Below are 16,812 nucleotides of genomic sequence, written 5' to 3'. Positions count from 1 at the left end.
TTAGCTTTAGCTTCCACGGGTTATGCAGAAAATCGCAATAAAGAGAGAAAAAAAAAAAACTCTTGAATTCTGCAACTTTGCAACCCATAGATGTATGATTGAGAAGGACTTCTCAAGAAAAATTGCTCACTTAAATTAGCCTCAGAATTTTTGTTTAAGGAAAGCCATGGGGAAACTTTTTACTCCCCACCTACATGACTTCAGATGTAAACATCCCAAAAAATACATAATGTATGTTGTCAAAAAGTACACTTTGCTAAGGACAATGCATAATATATATGCAAAGTCTGATGTTGAACCCCAAACATCACAGAAAAGAAAGTACACTTTCAAATGAGAAATATTTATATAGCGAAACTCCAAAAAAAATAAAAAAAGCATTTAGGCTTACATATATTCAGTTAATTATTTCAAAAAATAATATTATTTATTTCTTTTTCTCTTTTGTCCACAACACAAGTCATAACTCAATCGGTAAAATTGCCAAAATTGTAAAGCAGGACGCCGTGACCGAAGTTCAAACCCTGTCGTATCTCGTCTGAGACGTCCAGGTTCTTCACAAATGTAATGTGCATAAAGTAGCCGACATTCATTGCAGGAAAGACATGTATGCAAGTACATTTCAAGGCTGAAAGTGGTCAATAACAAAATTCTCATACAACTCCATCAAAGTCTTTTGAAATATAACTATTTACTAAACTAATAAAAGAATGATCCAATGGAACCATGACATCTATATATAATTTTGTTTTTCGCCGAAAATGATTTTTCAAATGTGTATTTACCAAATGTTTGAAGCCAGTTTTGCTTCAAAAGAAAATATTTCTTCTGCAATGTTAATGAAAATCCTGCATTCTTCAAGAAATCTAAACTTGAATGATATCTAGGGTTGTATACTTTCCTTCCAAAAAATTATAATAAAGCAGCAACAAGAGGCAGTAATCATAATTGTAAGAAAAAAATAAAGGAAATTCAATCGGAAGATTTACAACTTTCAACAACTTTCCGAATCCTATCAATAACTACAGGGATTTCCTCGAACGATATAGTTGTAAAACAAATACGAAACCATCCTGGTTCTATGCAATGGCAAGCCGATCCAGGAGTTATATTTATCTTAGCAACACTCATAAACTTCTCCCATAATTCAAGTTCTCCTTTCTCGCTATAAGGTCTGATTAAACCACTCATATCAGCCCAACAGAACATACCGGCGCTGCTCTTAGCACACTTGATTCCTAGTTTGGTTAAACAATCCACAAACTCATCGTGCACCCGTCTTATTCTATTTCGGTTGGTTTCAATGTATTCCTGGATGAATCGTTTATCGGAAAGCATTGAAGTAACTAACCTTTGTGTTGGTGCAGATATAGCTGAAAACCTGCTCATTTTTTTGGCAGCATCCAAAACAGTTTTGTTGTGTGAATGTATAACTCCGACTCTAAATCCAGCAATCGAGAGGTCTTTTGATAGGCCGTATACTATATGAACGCGGCTTTTATCTATATATTCTGAATCGAGAACTTCGGCTATACTCACAAACTCCTCGCTTCCGTACGTGGAGCCTGCAAATACTTCGTCAGCAATGATATGAATGTTTTTATCTTCAGCAAAGTCTAGAAGACTGAAAAGCATATCTGGTGTAAGAATATTGCCAACAGGATTTGAAGGGTTCGAGATGAGAATTCCGCGAACTTTCACTCCTCGTTTTCTTGCTTGACTAAATGCTTGTTCAAGGGCAGTGATGTTTAGATTGAAATTGTCGGTACTTCGACAGTGAACAGGTATTAAATCTATCCCTGGACGCCATCTTACGTCCCTGTCAAAACTGCATAATCACTTTTTTAATTAGCTTTCAAAATATTTTTTATAGAACGATAGAATTTGAGTTAAATAATAAAAAAATAGATAACAAAAAACTCCTTATAAATAGTTTTTATACATAAAAGATGAGCTCCTTTTTAATTAAGATATTTTTAAAAATATTGTTTAGCCTAACTTCTTTTAAGAGAAATGAAAAAAACAAGTCAGACCAAATGAAACCCAAGTGGGAATCAATAGTTTAAGAAAGTGCCGTCGATTACCCTGGATAATAAGGTGTAGGGACAAGGAATGCATTCCCATGGTCTGCCAAGCAGAACGATAGTATCTCAATTGCAGGAGTTGCTCCCGATGTTAGTACCATATTCGACGGGTCAAATTCTACTGATCCTCCCATAACCTGATGCATAAAATCTGCCAACGCCTGCAAAATCATAGCAAACAACCAAAGTTTAACAGACAAACAAAACAACGGCAAGACGTAACTAAATCAACTAAATTCAAATACAGAAAAGTTATTAAATAACAAACTTTAAAACAACATATAACTCTGTAGTACAACCACCGTCAAAAACCTTTTCCCACAACTAGATAGGATCTAACGTCGCCAAAATGGCTTACTATGTACATGTCTAATGATCACAGAAAATGGCGGTTTGTTCAAATTCTGTTACACTAAAGCGCTGTAATAGTAGCTATTTGACAACACTTTACACAATGTGTTATAGCGCTGTAGCGCAGCGAACATTAGGCCATTTAAATATAAACTTATCTTAATAATCTAACCAATGGGTTTCCATGGTCTTCCTCTTTCTCTAACTATTGGACTATTCTCCATCTAGTCTACCTTAATAGTGCTTCTACGAGTCTTCCCCACATATGTCAAAACCACCCAAGACAAGACTCGGCCATCTTTTCAATAATGACTTGTTATTCCAACTTTCTATCTAATTTTATTCCTAATCCTAACTTGTTTTGTGTGACCCCCATCAGTTGTAACAAAATTAATGTTTCCTTCAGACAACAAATAACTCTAATTAAAATTAAAATGTTGGTTTGTTACATCAAGATAAACGTGTTTATATTCAAACCATAACAATTACCCTGTACATTAATAAGAGAATCGTGTTCTTAAACTTAAAAACTCTAAAAGCTCAAGTTCTATATTTAACGTAACGAGAATTAAAATATACTAACGTTACTGATAACTTTAATAAAAACCATTCAGCTAACAAGGTTATATCTCAACTAGCATTGGCTCAAATATGGGAGCAGTGTTGTCAAATAGTGGATATAGCAGTGGAGCAAAGTGAAATTTGAACAAATCACCATTGTTCCGCAGTACACTATTTAGTAAAAAGTGCTGTCAAATAGCGACTATAACACTATAGACTATCGCAGAGCGAAATTTCAACCAATCGCTATTTTCCACGATTCACAACTATGCAGGGGAAAATATGGATATTATTAGAGGATCAATTCTCCAAAATGTTAGAAATACTATAAAATTATTCATCTTAAACTTCTGGTATAACAGATTAAAGGTATCAGTCTCCATGACCAAGTGATGTGGTCTACACTCTAAACTCTAAAGTTTGACCCTTCACACTTCAATTCTCCAAAATTTAATAATCGTCATCATCATCAACAACAACAGTAAAAATAATTAGAATTAAGCACAATAAGAGGTTTATTACAACCATTTTAAATACAATAAGTCTCTACAAATAGCTAAAACTTTTGGGATAACTAGTTCACAACAACATGCCATAACACCTATTCTCATTGTGCTACACACAAGTTCTTGCACTTCCACTTAATATTTAATGATAACAATAAACAAATTTCAAAAATCAATACCTAAAAGCTAAATATCAACACACAGTAAAAATCATACGATTCCTTAAAATAATCAGTGTAATTAAATAGTGACTATAGCGTAGCAGAATTCGAACAAATCATTATTGTTCCGTGATACACTATTTAGTACAAAATGTTGTCAAATAGCAGTTAGGGCAATGTTATATCAGTGTTGTGTGGTGCAATTTGAACAAAACACTATTTTCGGCGATCCAAGATCAACAACACTTAAATAAGTGGATTCAAATACCACAACACATGCATTCCCTCTAAGCAAAATACAATGCATAATACAACAACCAAACCTTATCCCACTAAGTGAGGTCGGCTGCATGGATCAAACGCAACCATAATATTCAATGATATATCATATCCCTATATAACTCATTAATCTCTAGATCCTTAATAGTTTCTCAGATAGTTTTTTTCTAGGTCTTCCTCTGCCTTTAGTGATTTGACTACTCTCCATCTTATCTACTCTCCTTACTACAAAATCTACAGGTCTTCTCTCTAAATGCCTAAATGCCCAAACCACCTAAGCCGAGTTTCTACCATCTTTTCTACTACAGGTGCTACCCCAACTCTCTAATATTGACATTTCTAATTCTATCATGTCTAGTCATACCATCCAATGCAACATTCTAATCTCCTCTAAACTAATTTTACTCTCGTGTTGGTTCTGAACCGACCAACACTCTCCAATGCAACATCTCATCTCGTCTACGCTTATTTTACTCTCGTGTTTGTTCTTTACCGACCAACACTTTGTCCCATACAACATTACCGGTTTTACAGTTGTATGATAAAAATTTCCCTTCAGTTTGAGCAGTATTTTTGTATAACATAAAACAGTACAATACGGCAAAATAACAGCAAATATATAAATAAATTCACTTACAATTTTCAATTCATTCAATCCATGAAATGATTGATAAGGCGCAATTCCATTTATACTTAAATTGATATCTTCATTCCCCATCATTGATCCCTCCAAGTTCTTCACCAACCATTTCTCAATCAAATCCAAACTCAACTACACCATGCAAAAAAAAAACCCAAAATTAAAACAAAACAAACAAAAAAATAATTAAAAAACAAACATACCCAGGAAAAGAGAGGAAAAAAAAGACACAAGTAAATACCCAATTTGATCCGTCACAATTTTCTCGCAAACCAATTTAGTCGTGACTTAAAATAATGTCCAAATCAGTTCATGTCATGACATTTTCATACCAACGACAAATCAGTCTTTCTGCTATAATTTGTTTACAATAGATTAATTTGATTTGTGTATTATGATTTTGTAAGTGACTAAAAAAAGATTGTAAGCACCAATTTGGGTCTTTATTCAAAATGCAAAAAGACTAAAAACCCATTTTGATCCCTCACAATTTTCTCACGCCTAAACTTAGAGATCGTTTGGATTGACTTATTTTTTAGCTTATGAAAAATAGTTTATACAAATAAATAAGTTTTTATGTTGATTCATAAATGCTCACTAACGAAAATTAAATCATCATAAGCTACTTTCTCATAAACTACCTTGACAAGTTATCAATAATACATAAAAGTTTACTTATTTGCATAAGTTGTTTTACATAAACTAAAAAATAAACCAATCCAAACAGATCCTTGATCACACAAAGATAAAACCACATTTTCATATTGGGGACGAACTAGTCCCTCCATTATAATAAAACAAAGACTAATTTATCCTCGTTATGAAAATATCAACAACAAATTTGGGTTTTATTTTTGTCTTAGTCCCCAGAAAATTGTAAATGACTAAATTGGGTCTTCACTCTAATAAAACAACATAAACATTTTTTACTACTTCTTTTCCCACCCTATGAGTTTCTCATGCACCCTGTCCATTTCACCCTATGCAGTTCGGATTATAAAATTAATACTGGCATAAACACCCAGTAAAAACCTCCAAAAACACTATGAAACATTTCGGATTCTAGAATCCAAATAAGACGCGCTAGAAAAGTGGGAAAAGTAACTGCCAACATTTCTTTAACCAAAAAAACAACATAAACAATTTTTACTACTTCTTTTCTCACCCTATGAGTTTCTCGTGCAGTTCACCCTATACAGTTCGGATTAGAAAATCCATACCGGCATAAACACTAAAAACCTCTAAAAATACGCGCCAGAAACTCATAGGGTGGGAAAAGTAATGGCAAACATTTATTTTTTAACAAAAAAAACAACATAAACATTGTAAAATCCGAAAACAATCATTAAACAAAAAACAAAAAACAAAAACAAAAAACTGACCTTGTTATCAGACAAACCAAGCTGAATAATCCCATTAGGATTAAACTTAACATGATAAGGATCTTTCTCAACTCTTTCAATTCCAACATAATAAAGAGAATCATCACGTTTGGCAACAACATTCGCTAGTTTCGATACTCTCACACGCGAAATAGAGCCACGAGAGGATAAATTCGAACGAGAAGAAGAACGAGGAAGAAGAAGCGTAGTAGGAGAAGAAGGAGTATTGTTATTGTTCTCAGAACGACGTCGTTTAAGGTAGAGTTGAAGAAAGTAAAAGAGTGACAAAGGGATTAAACTACCCAGGAGAAAACCGTTGCGACCTTGAACTACGGCTTGAAGAGGAACGATAAGTTTCATTCCGGTTCGAGAGGATGAAGAAGAAGAGGAAGGTGGTTCAGATTGGGTTTTTTTGGGGTTGGTAGGTTTTTTTTGGGTTTGGGTCATTGACCCGGGTTTTTAGTGGATTGGTTTGTGTGGTTGAAGGAATGAAGGAGGATTGAGTGAGTGAGAGAGAAAGGAAAGGAAAGGAGGAGAAGAAGAAGGGAGGAAGAAACAAGTGTGATGGTGATGATGGATGTGTGCGCCAAATGAGTGTGTGTTTGTTTTGTTTTTTCTCTCTTTTTGTTTTTTTGTTGATTTTTAATTACTAGTATTAGAGATCCCTTTGGTTTTCATTATGATTTGATTCCTCGTAATTGTAAACAAACACACATAAGAGCATTATTTAAATATTGTTTTTTTTAAGTAGATAGACAAAATGACAAAGTTATCATAAGCTCACGCACACAAAGTGGAGGTGACGAACTAAATTGCTTGGACTTCAGTGGCAAGGAGCTCCTTTTAAGACGTGGGTTCATTTTCTAAAGGAAACAACATTTGGCCAATGCACATGCTTTTACGTACGAGTTGGATTAGTCGTCCACCTTTGATGGGTCGGAAACCAGTGCAAAAGCCACAAAAAAAGTGGAGTTGTTGGGGTTTGAACTTCACTCATGACATCCAGCTTAACAATTTGGGACATCATTATTTAAATATTTATGTGGTATGTATTTGATCTATGTTATGAATTAAATAAATCAATTTTAGTTGATCAATTTGTTTTTTATAAAAAAAAAAATAAAAAAAAAAAAGGATTGGTTCAGGTAGCACATACAAAGAATTAATCCATGCAAGTGGTAAATGACTTCAACCTTTAAGTATGTGATTGTCGGTCCGATTACTAAGTTGTGTATGAAGAAGAAAAAAATCATCTTGAAAGATGAGAACTCCCCATGTGTATTCTACAAATTTTTCAAGGAAATAATTTTGTATCAATATCATGGTAATCTAAAAATACTTTTTGTATAATAAATTGGATAATGTCTCCGTGAAAATGGCTCGATTGGGATGGATTTGGGTTTGAGTTTGAATCTCAAATCTCATATATTCAATTTAAATGATGAAATTTTAATTGTTGGGAAATAATTGATGGAATTATTTTCCAACAATTTGGAAGGCTCTCTTTTTAACAATATTTATGATTATGACACTACATCTCTTCTTGCATGAAATTGATATCATTCTTACACCTTAAAAATGAAATTCATCTAAGTAATTGAATCCACATGAATTTCACACAATAAATGAGTTGATATTACATATGATGTTCATAGCATTCATTTAGATTCTAATTTTCTTGAGGAAAAAAGTCACATCTTTTTCATATTTATCTCACAATACTCTACAAGTCGATGTAACAAAAAAATATATAGATGGAATGGTGATCACCTACGGTCCAATTCACAGTTGTTAATTTGAAATTAGATGTTTATATCACGCATTGTTAGTTGTCAATCTATATCAAAAAGTCGAAGGTCGTAACTATGTCACACGGTTACAACAAGGAATTCAATATTCCATATAAGTTAGTATTTTAGTTTAGGAAGAAAAAAATTATGTCGTTTTACAATATTAGTATTAGTTTTATTTCTCTACTATACTTTAGCTATTTACTACTCAAACATTTTCTAACTTTTGTAATTTTATAAAATAAAATTTCTTGTAATTTTAAAAGTATAATTTATCTTTCTTAAACTAATAATGAAGGAAAGTTTGTAAATAATTTATAACTTCTTTTTCTCATATAAAATTATACGTTTTTTTTTGTCAAGTAGTCAGGCTAGCACTTTAAAATGAATAAGTGAGGTGTTCGGGATTCGAACTCCTGCCCATGCACATATTGTGCATTATCCCTTACCAAATGAGTTAAGCTTATGGGGATAAATTATACGTTTCTTAATTGTGTGTCAAAGTGACTTAAATTTTGAAAAAGATGATTGAAACAATTCAATTTGAATTTTCACTCAAAAATATGATTTAATCTCATTAAATACACTTAATTAAAACACAACACAAGCAACAAATTTCTCCTCCACGTGAATAGTAGTATTAGTTAAGTTACTAGATATTTTTTTATTGACTTAAGTTACTAGAGATTTGAGTCCTCTCATATTAACGTGAATATTTTTTTTATTTAAATTATAAATAATTGTTTAAAGATATGTTGCCACTTGTGCCAATATAATTTCTCTAATGTTTTTTATTTTACAAAACAAGGAAAGAAACAAAGGGGCTCCCAAAGCTCATCATGTGCTCGATGATGTTTTCATTTGAGTTTGCATTTTGATGATAAAGTATTGGTCCGTATTGGAGTTTTGTTTTTTTGTTGCTACGGGATGTGTGTGTGGATTATAATGTGATGCAATTTATAGTAATTCCAAATTTTAAGCTTAAAAACAAAAAAAAAAGACTTTATATGAATTTATGCTATGATTTGCAATTTTGCATGTGTCTTTTTGTGTAGGTTCGAATTTTTTTTATTGACCGTCCGTTGCATAGAGTTATTGTTTTTTAGAATAAATCCGATGTATAGAGTTGAATTCACTAGCATTATGAACACAATCATATAAATTGGTTGGAATTAACACAATCTCACAAGAATGGTTTGTAAGGTGAGGATTGCCCTCATTTATAAACACATGTTTATATCATCTTTGATGAAATGGATCTTGTAAGAGGCTTTGATACTATTTTAGCAATCATAATTGCGCCTAACACAACCCTACAAAACCAATTTATGAGATGATGATTGCCCTCACTTATTGATAATGATCAAGAGTATATATATAGTTACGATAGGAATAGTCAAACATTGGAGAGTAATTACAAAATAATTACAAAATAATAGAGAGTAATTACAAAATAATTACGAACATAATTACAGAAAGTCAAACATTTTATCACACCCCATTGTCAAAGCAGGAGGTACACAAACGCTTAGATTGGTTCAGAAATCATCAAAAAGAACTCGAGGTATGTCTTTGGTGAAGATGTCAGAAATGCGATGAAGAGAAGGAACGTGATGGATGCATGTCGGGCCACATGCGACCATTTTTGAAACAAAGTGAATGCCTATATCAATTTGTTTAGTATACTTGATGTTACATTGGATTACCATAGGTATGGCAACAAAACTCGTACACGCGGGTACCCGTCCAAACCAAACTTAATTTGACAGGTTTTCTTCGTATTGACTGGGTTTTGGTTTGGGTTTGAGTTTTCTCCAATTTTATAACACGGGTACGGGACGGATAACATGGAGATAGATACCCACCCCTGAACCCATTGATGTAAAATAATATCACAAGAAATGGGGGTTTGAATTGTGATCTAATAAAAATTACCAAATAAAAATTCTCAAGTGAATACTTGGATTTGGTTAGTGCATTAGATAATAAAATAATGATATTGTGAAGTGTGTGATATTGTTTAAAATAAAAGAGATATGGAAAGGGAAATCACACACAAGAAATTATCCTGGTTCCCCCAATATGGGTTAGTCCAGTTCCCACAATACTGTGAGATTATCCACTAGATAGTTGAGTTATAACTTAACTTCAACTCCTCCTTTTTCTTTTAGATCACCTCCTTGATCTATACAATTCATTTCTTTTCACCCATTGGGTTTTACACCGGTTTCACTCACTAGCTTTTTACAAATAACAATCACTAAAACACTTTTAGTGATTCTTTTTAATATCTTTGCTTTTGATATACAATGATTTTGCCTTTTGTAAAGAACTCAAGTAAAAGAGTTGCTGCTGGATTTTTGCTATTACTTGCGATGAAAGAGCCGTTGAAATATTCTTGATGCTTTGAAAATCAAGTAAGATTATATTTGCTTAATGACTTAATATCTTTCCTCTTTGCAAGCCCTTGTATTTATAGATGAATTGAATCCCTTGCTATTGTAAATAAAACACGCTCCTGAGGGTAAAATAGGGAGAGGAAAGTTTGCCAACTCATCAATGTGAAAAATTGCTAGGCAGATTGATCTCGAAATTCTGAGAATGTTCTCAAAAATCTGCTTGGACAGCTTGCAATAAAGTGTGACATCATGAATAGTACCATGCAGAATTCTTGCTTGCTAGTTGGCAACCAAGATTGCTTTTGTTTGGCTGCCATACTCTCACGTCTTGGAGAGAAAGAAAGCAAGTACAAGTGATTGTATTTTATCTATTCTTTTAGCTTGATGTGTTGTCCATTTCTCATAGGCTTGGAACTTCATTCTTGATGTGTTGTTTAATGCTCATGGGTTCCTTTTTGTTTTCTCATAGGATCTATATTTATTTATTTCTCTTCATTCCTTTGAAGGTATATCATAATAAATATGTTCCTTTTGTAGCATAGAACCTTTGATCTTTTTGTTCCATATTTCCACAAAGATCCTTGACACATAAATTCTTCTTAAACACTAAGATCTTCTATTTTGTTTTGCTTGAGCTGACTTTGGTGTGGCACATGGTGATGAGCTTTGTTCTGATAATGTTCTTGAAAATATTTGCTTGCTTTGCAACCTATCTTTAAAATCACTCAAGAACACATGTTAAATAACAAATAATCTCATAATTTATATAATTTAAATGTTTTGTTATCATTAAAACAATTTAAAAAGGGATTTTTTGGAGTTTATCTCAACACTCATAACCAAACTCGTCCCAAATGTAGAAAATTAATGTATTACCATATTAATAAAATATAAACCTAAATCCTAAACCATTTCACTCATACAGTCAAAGTCTCAGTGTGTCAGACGACACTCACTCACTTCTTTGAGTTTTCTCTCTTCTCCTTCCACATCTCACACCATATGTCTTTCTCTTCGCCACATGTGATGACACACCTACCGGACGACATAAGAGATATCAGGCCGGGTGAAAGTAAGATATTGCAAGAATCTTGCAGAACTCTGATATAAGGTGGTATCATCGTATGAAGTGACATCAGTGGTACTGAGTTTTTGCTTGGTTACAACTGGAGTAGCAGAAGGTTTGCACAAGGCCATGTCTACTCGAGCAATAAAGTCACTAGCATAAATACTCTGACTAGGGAAAATCCTACCAGCATGTCTGGTCACGAAAGTGCCCAGGAAGTAACTCAATGGACCCAAATCCTTCATAGTAAACTCAGAGGCAAGTAGTGCCATGATGGATTTATGAAGATCATGGGAGGAGGTGATGAGGATGATATCAATCAATATAAAGCAAGATGAGAGGCATATTGGAGTCATGTCGGTAGATGAAGAGTGAATGATCTGAAGTGCTATTCTGAAATCCAATGGTGGAGACAAAGTCAGCAAAGCACTAGTATCAGGCACAAGGCGCTTACTTAAGACCATAGAGTGATTTTCGCAAGCTGCACACATAATCTAGGCGATAAGGATCACAAAAACCTAGTGGTAGAAGTATGTAGATTGTCTCATGAAGGTCACCATGTAGAAATGCATTTTGAACATTTAGCTAATGAATAGGCCAAAATTTTGGCAGAGCAATGGTGAGAATGGTCGATTTTACTACTGGACTTGAATATCTCATCACAATTTACACCTGCAATTTGCGGCCGGCCATCACCTACAACCAAAACATCCATTAGATTTCTGACGGAAAATTCACATATAGTGAATAATGTTAACATCACAAGGTCGGAGAATCAGATCCCACATATTATTTCTAATAAGAATATTAAAATCAGACTGCATTGTGGATTTCCAATTATGGTTATATAGGGCTAATTTGAGGTTTTTGGACAAATTTTAACGATAAAATAAATTGACATTTCTAATAGTTTTCATAATCTATTTTTTTTAAAAACAAAGAATTTAGAGTTTCAGGTTTAAAAAAAGCAATGTTCTTTTAGGATAAAAAAATGTTTTGATGATGGTAAACAAACAGAAATTAGCTATATTATTTTAGGGTCCTGCTAACCGGTGTTCCTGGGGCACTGGTTAAACATACAGGGAATTATTACCATAAAAAGAAACTGTTTTTGACTTTATTATAAATTAATTAAATAATTTCAATGCATTAACTACTATATAATTTCCTTTTTCATATCCTTAACCCGTGCCCGGGAGGCACCGGTTAGCATTTCCCATTATTTTAAAATCTCTAAAAATATCGACCATAACAAACGCACTATCTATAAATAGAAGTTCTCCTTCAAAAAAAAAATAGAAGTTCTAGCGTTTGCCATATTGTTGAGCATGTTCATGGCAGATAAAGTGGGTGGAAACAACATGTCTATTTTTTTTTTTTCCATCGGTGGTTATTTGTTCTACTTTTTTGACCGAGTTATTTGGGAAACTTGTTGTATGCCGAAGAAGAATGCTGGTTAGGCATTAGAAAATCTCAAGTGATGAATGAAGTTTTTCCATGAAGATGCTTTGGAGTTTAGTGACCTAGTCTAATGTTTTGTAGTGTTCGGTTCTTTACAACAAGGATATGGTAAGAAATAGAACATTATTGGTCATGAGCTCTAAGCTTTTAAGTTAAGATGAAGTATTAGAAGATATAAAATCTGCTTTTTGATGATGTCAACCAAGGAGAGATTTAGAGCTATCATCTCCTTCTAAATTCGTGTCATCTTTTGAAAATAAAACTCTTTGAGCCATTCTCTCCCTTTGACATTAGCAAAACGAGATAAACAACGTCATTTTAAAGATAAAAATGAGGCAAAATTTAAAAACCTAGAGCATGAAAAATTTACAATCGGAATAAAAGACATAAAGAAACACATGTATGCTACAACATGAAAGCATGTAAAAGGCAACAAAATTCGTAGATGGTACAACCATATCTAAATAAAAATAAGTGTACAATCACAATTGAATACAAGTAAGCATGCAAACATAAGCACTTTAGAATATGCGAAAGCATGTAATAAGATTTATATGCCACAAGGTTTATCGCACGAGGTTTAGTAAGGTTTATTGCACTTGATTGGTATGCAGGCGAATTTTAAATCAAAGTTAAGAAGTTGTTGTTTTAGCAATTAAATTTGAGCACAACGTCCCCCCAACCGCAACATATCCAGCCTCTGTAATAGAAAGAACAAAGTTGTATTGCTTTTTACTATGCCACGAGACTAAACAATTTCCAAACAAATGACATGTAACACTAGTACTTTTCAGATCCGAGTTGCATCCGGCATAATCAGAATCCGAGGAACCTACTAAACAACAAGCACTTCCTTTTCGATACCCTAAACCAAAATCTGATGTCCCACTAAAGTATCTTAAAATATTTTTCATAATCTAGCGCGCACATATATATATTGAACATAATATCGAGTGTTAAATAAAGTAAATAACCTATCAATTTTCACATTAACAAGGATAATCAACAACTATTGTCAACCACCCCAGTTTCACCGTAGCATCCGCTCTAGCCATCTCTTCTGATCATGTACCGATCAATTTCCAAAAAATATTTGCAAATCCATCCTTTATATAGTGAATGATGATGTGCATTTTTTATAAAATTAAAACTATAAATTCTCTCCCATAATAATAACATTGAGAGTTCCCCAAATATGCTCCAATAAATACCCCTTCTTCTCAAGGACAAAGCCGTGCCCTAGCCCCCAGGCCAAGGAGCAGGGAATGCAAATACATTGCATGTGCTCTCTTAATTTTCTTCCTCAGATTTTGTTTCCTTTATCTTTGATTTTCTCTTTTTCCTTTGTATGCAAACACAAATAAAACAATGAATTTCCACATAGAGGGTCAAAATGACCATTTTTGATGATTTATTGTATGGTGATTAATTCTTGGACAGGGGTCCATTCTGAAGTTAATTCAAGTACGTTTTTGTGTGATATGACGACATCAATGTTCCATCTATATAATGACATAATCACTACGAGACTCCATTAACCACGTAGTTGATAATATTACTACGTACGGTTCCATATAAAAGAAAAATGGCTTAAATATGTCTTTCGTTCCTGTAAATATAAGTCATTTGAATTTTCGTCTCTGAAGTTACTAATCCTTTCAATCTGCCCCTGCAAATATTAATCATTTGACTTTTGGTACTAATTAGGTTTTTTTGCTGAGGTGGGCTGTCATTACCGACGTGGTGCCCATGTGGCAAGTGATGATTGGGCGTGGTGGTTTGCTTAAACAGGTCTTTCATCCCTACAAATATAGGTCATTTGAATTTTCGTCCCTGAAGTTACTAATCAGATGTAATTAGGACCAAAAGTCAAATGCTTAATATTTGCAGGGATAGATTGGAAGGATTAGTAACTTCAGGGACGAAAATTCAAATTGCATATATTTGGAGGGACGAAAGACCTATTTAAGCCAAGAAAAATTAAAATGAAATTTATTAAAATCGCAATGAATCTTAACCAGCACAAGGAGTGCTAGGCTAGGAATCTTAAAGAACAACATACAAAGGATGGATGGGGCTCCCATACACCCGTGAATCAAAGAAAAAAAATCCAAAAAACCTATAGGAAACGCCTCCCAACAAAGGGCTATCTCCAAAAACAAAGCACCAAAACAAAGCTAACACCACGATCAACGAAGCAACATAAACAAAAGTTGTACCAAAATCCTCAAACATCGTCACAACTGCCACAAAAATAACTTCCACCACCCACATTCCGCTGCTCGCACACAACCCCTGAACACCAAATTACAACCTACACAACAACCAACAACCTTTGAAAAACAGCCGGGAATAAAACCTCAAACACCACCATTAGCTCTCCCAAGCACCTTCACCCAAAACACACCTCACAAAGAACTGCAAAAGTCAACCAAAAACCCTTGTACCATCATACAACAAGGAAAAAACATAACCATCACTAACCACCACCTTAAACCACCACAAACACCACCACAACAATAAACACCACTACCACCACCGTCACCAAAACTAGCATTGACCACCACAAAAATCACGATTAACCCTCACCAAAAAGCAACACCAATTATCACGCGCAGCAGCACCAAAAAACCACCACAAGCACCACCACCAAAAACCACCACGAGTCCCACAACAAAAGACCCAAAATCAGCACCACCATGATAACTGCCATGAAGCACCACAAACCAACATAACCAAAGATTCATCGAAACCATAGCAGTTCATAAGCGAACCTAGATATGATCCATCACCACCATCGTGACCGATCCATCACCACCTTTGTTGCGAGCAAACATAACCTCCGCCACAGCCAAGAGAGAAAACGAATCAAATAGTCTGAGAGCCACGAAAACCAAACAACGACCGACAAGCATCCAACGACACACCACAAAATCCACCAATGTCCCAACCAAACGAAACAAAAAAAAACACCAAAAACACAAACCAACCTTTACGACGACCGAGAGAGCAACTGTACGTCGGAAAGGTACGGTGGTGCGGAGGACATAGACCCTCGTCGCACCACCATCCATTTGATCTACATGATTGCGGCGACAGATTTGTAATTTATGAGAGGAAGAAAGTAGTACGGTGGTCCTAGGTTTAGAGAGAAAGGAGTATGGCGGCTGCTATTGTTATGAGTCAATAAAATTGATGTATTCTATTTAAAATTTGGTCGAAATATATCATTTTGTTTTAAGAGATCAAATTTTGTTAGCTTAAATTTTTAGTTTTTGTGTTACGTAATTCAGAATTTAGTCGTGAGATAAATATAGTATGATCAAGAATGATTTGTTCAGGAGTCGAACTCGGCTTCTTTCAAACAATTCATCATCTGTGAAGTTCATTAACCGCGTGTTCTCAATCAATTGATTTTATTTTATTTTTCTAATATATAAGACTAGAGGGAGGAGCATTTAGTTGTGTTCGGTGGGTCATGTTCGTTAATCAACCCAATCAAATGCAATAAGTTTGAGTTTGATGAAAAATATATATTTTTCATGTCAAATTGTAATCAATTCAATCCGGTGATGAGCAGGATAGTTAAGATTGGGTCATGTGACATGATTTTTCTCAAAAAATATAATTAAATGATATTTTCAGTAAATTTCAAAAAGTTAAATTTTATTATTTAAACTTTTAGCACTTGAATTTAATGAAAACAATTCCATAACAACACATAAAAAACATAAACTACATTAACAAAAATAAAATCGTAAATTTTTTTAATAGGTCACTTCTGCTTTGATTGAGTTGGACTCAAACTTAAATGATTTCAAATAAAACATTAGTTAAATTGATTGCATTTTGGAATGGAATAGGTCGATTTGAACTCGTGAACACTCCTACTTATTAAAATTATCTATAATTAATATTTTTTCTTCTAAGAGAGAAATATTAGTTCATTTTTCCACATTAGTATTTATCACTAGTTACATAAAAGATATAAAATTACTTAAAAATAATAATAAAGTTAAAAATTTGACTAAGTAATAAGTAATTATTTTTAACAAAAGCTGGAGGTAGTAGATGCCTACGTTAAATGTTACAAAAGCAAGATAAAATAACACTTGCATTTAAATCTCAACAA

General features: G+C 33.6%; 1 protein-coding gene across 1 annotated transcript; it reads right to left on the bottom strand.

Annotated features, from left to right (window-relative positions):
* Positions 1-867: 867 nt before the first annotated feature.
* LOC25497153 (probable aminotransferase ACS12) lies at positions 868-6,590 on the bottom strand. Its single transcript, XM_013597016.3, has 4 exons — positions 5,965-6,590; positions 4,580-4,714; positions 2,085-2,245; positions 868-1,828 (listed from the first exon to the last, which is right to left on the bottom strand). Exons 1-4 carry the CDS (start codon positions 6,409-6,411, stop codon positions 973-975), a joined length of 1,599 nt encoding a protein of 532 aa, XP_013452470.1. The 5' UTR covers positions 6,412-6,590; the 3' UTR covers positions 868-972.
* Positions 6,591-16,812: the final 10,222 nt, after the last annotated feature.

Source organism: Medicago truncatula, chromosome 6 (assembly GCF_003473485.1).
Source record: "Medicago truncatula cultivar Jemalong A17 chromosome 6, MtrunA17r5.0-ANR, whole genome shotgun sequence".
NCBI classification, from domain to species: domain Eukaryota; kingdom Viridiplantae; phylum Streptophyta; class Magnoliopsida; order Fabales; family Fabaceae; genus Medicago; species Medicago truncatula.
This window is presented reverse-complemented; position numbering and strand designations above follow the sequence as displayed.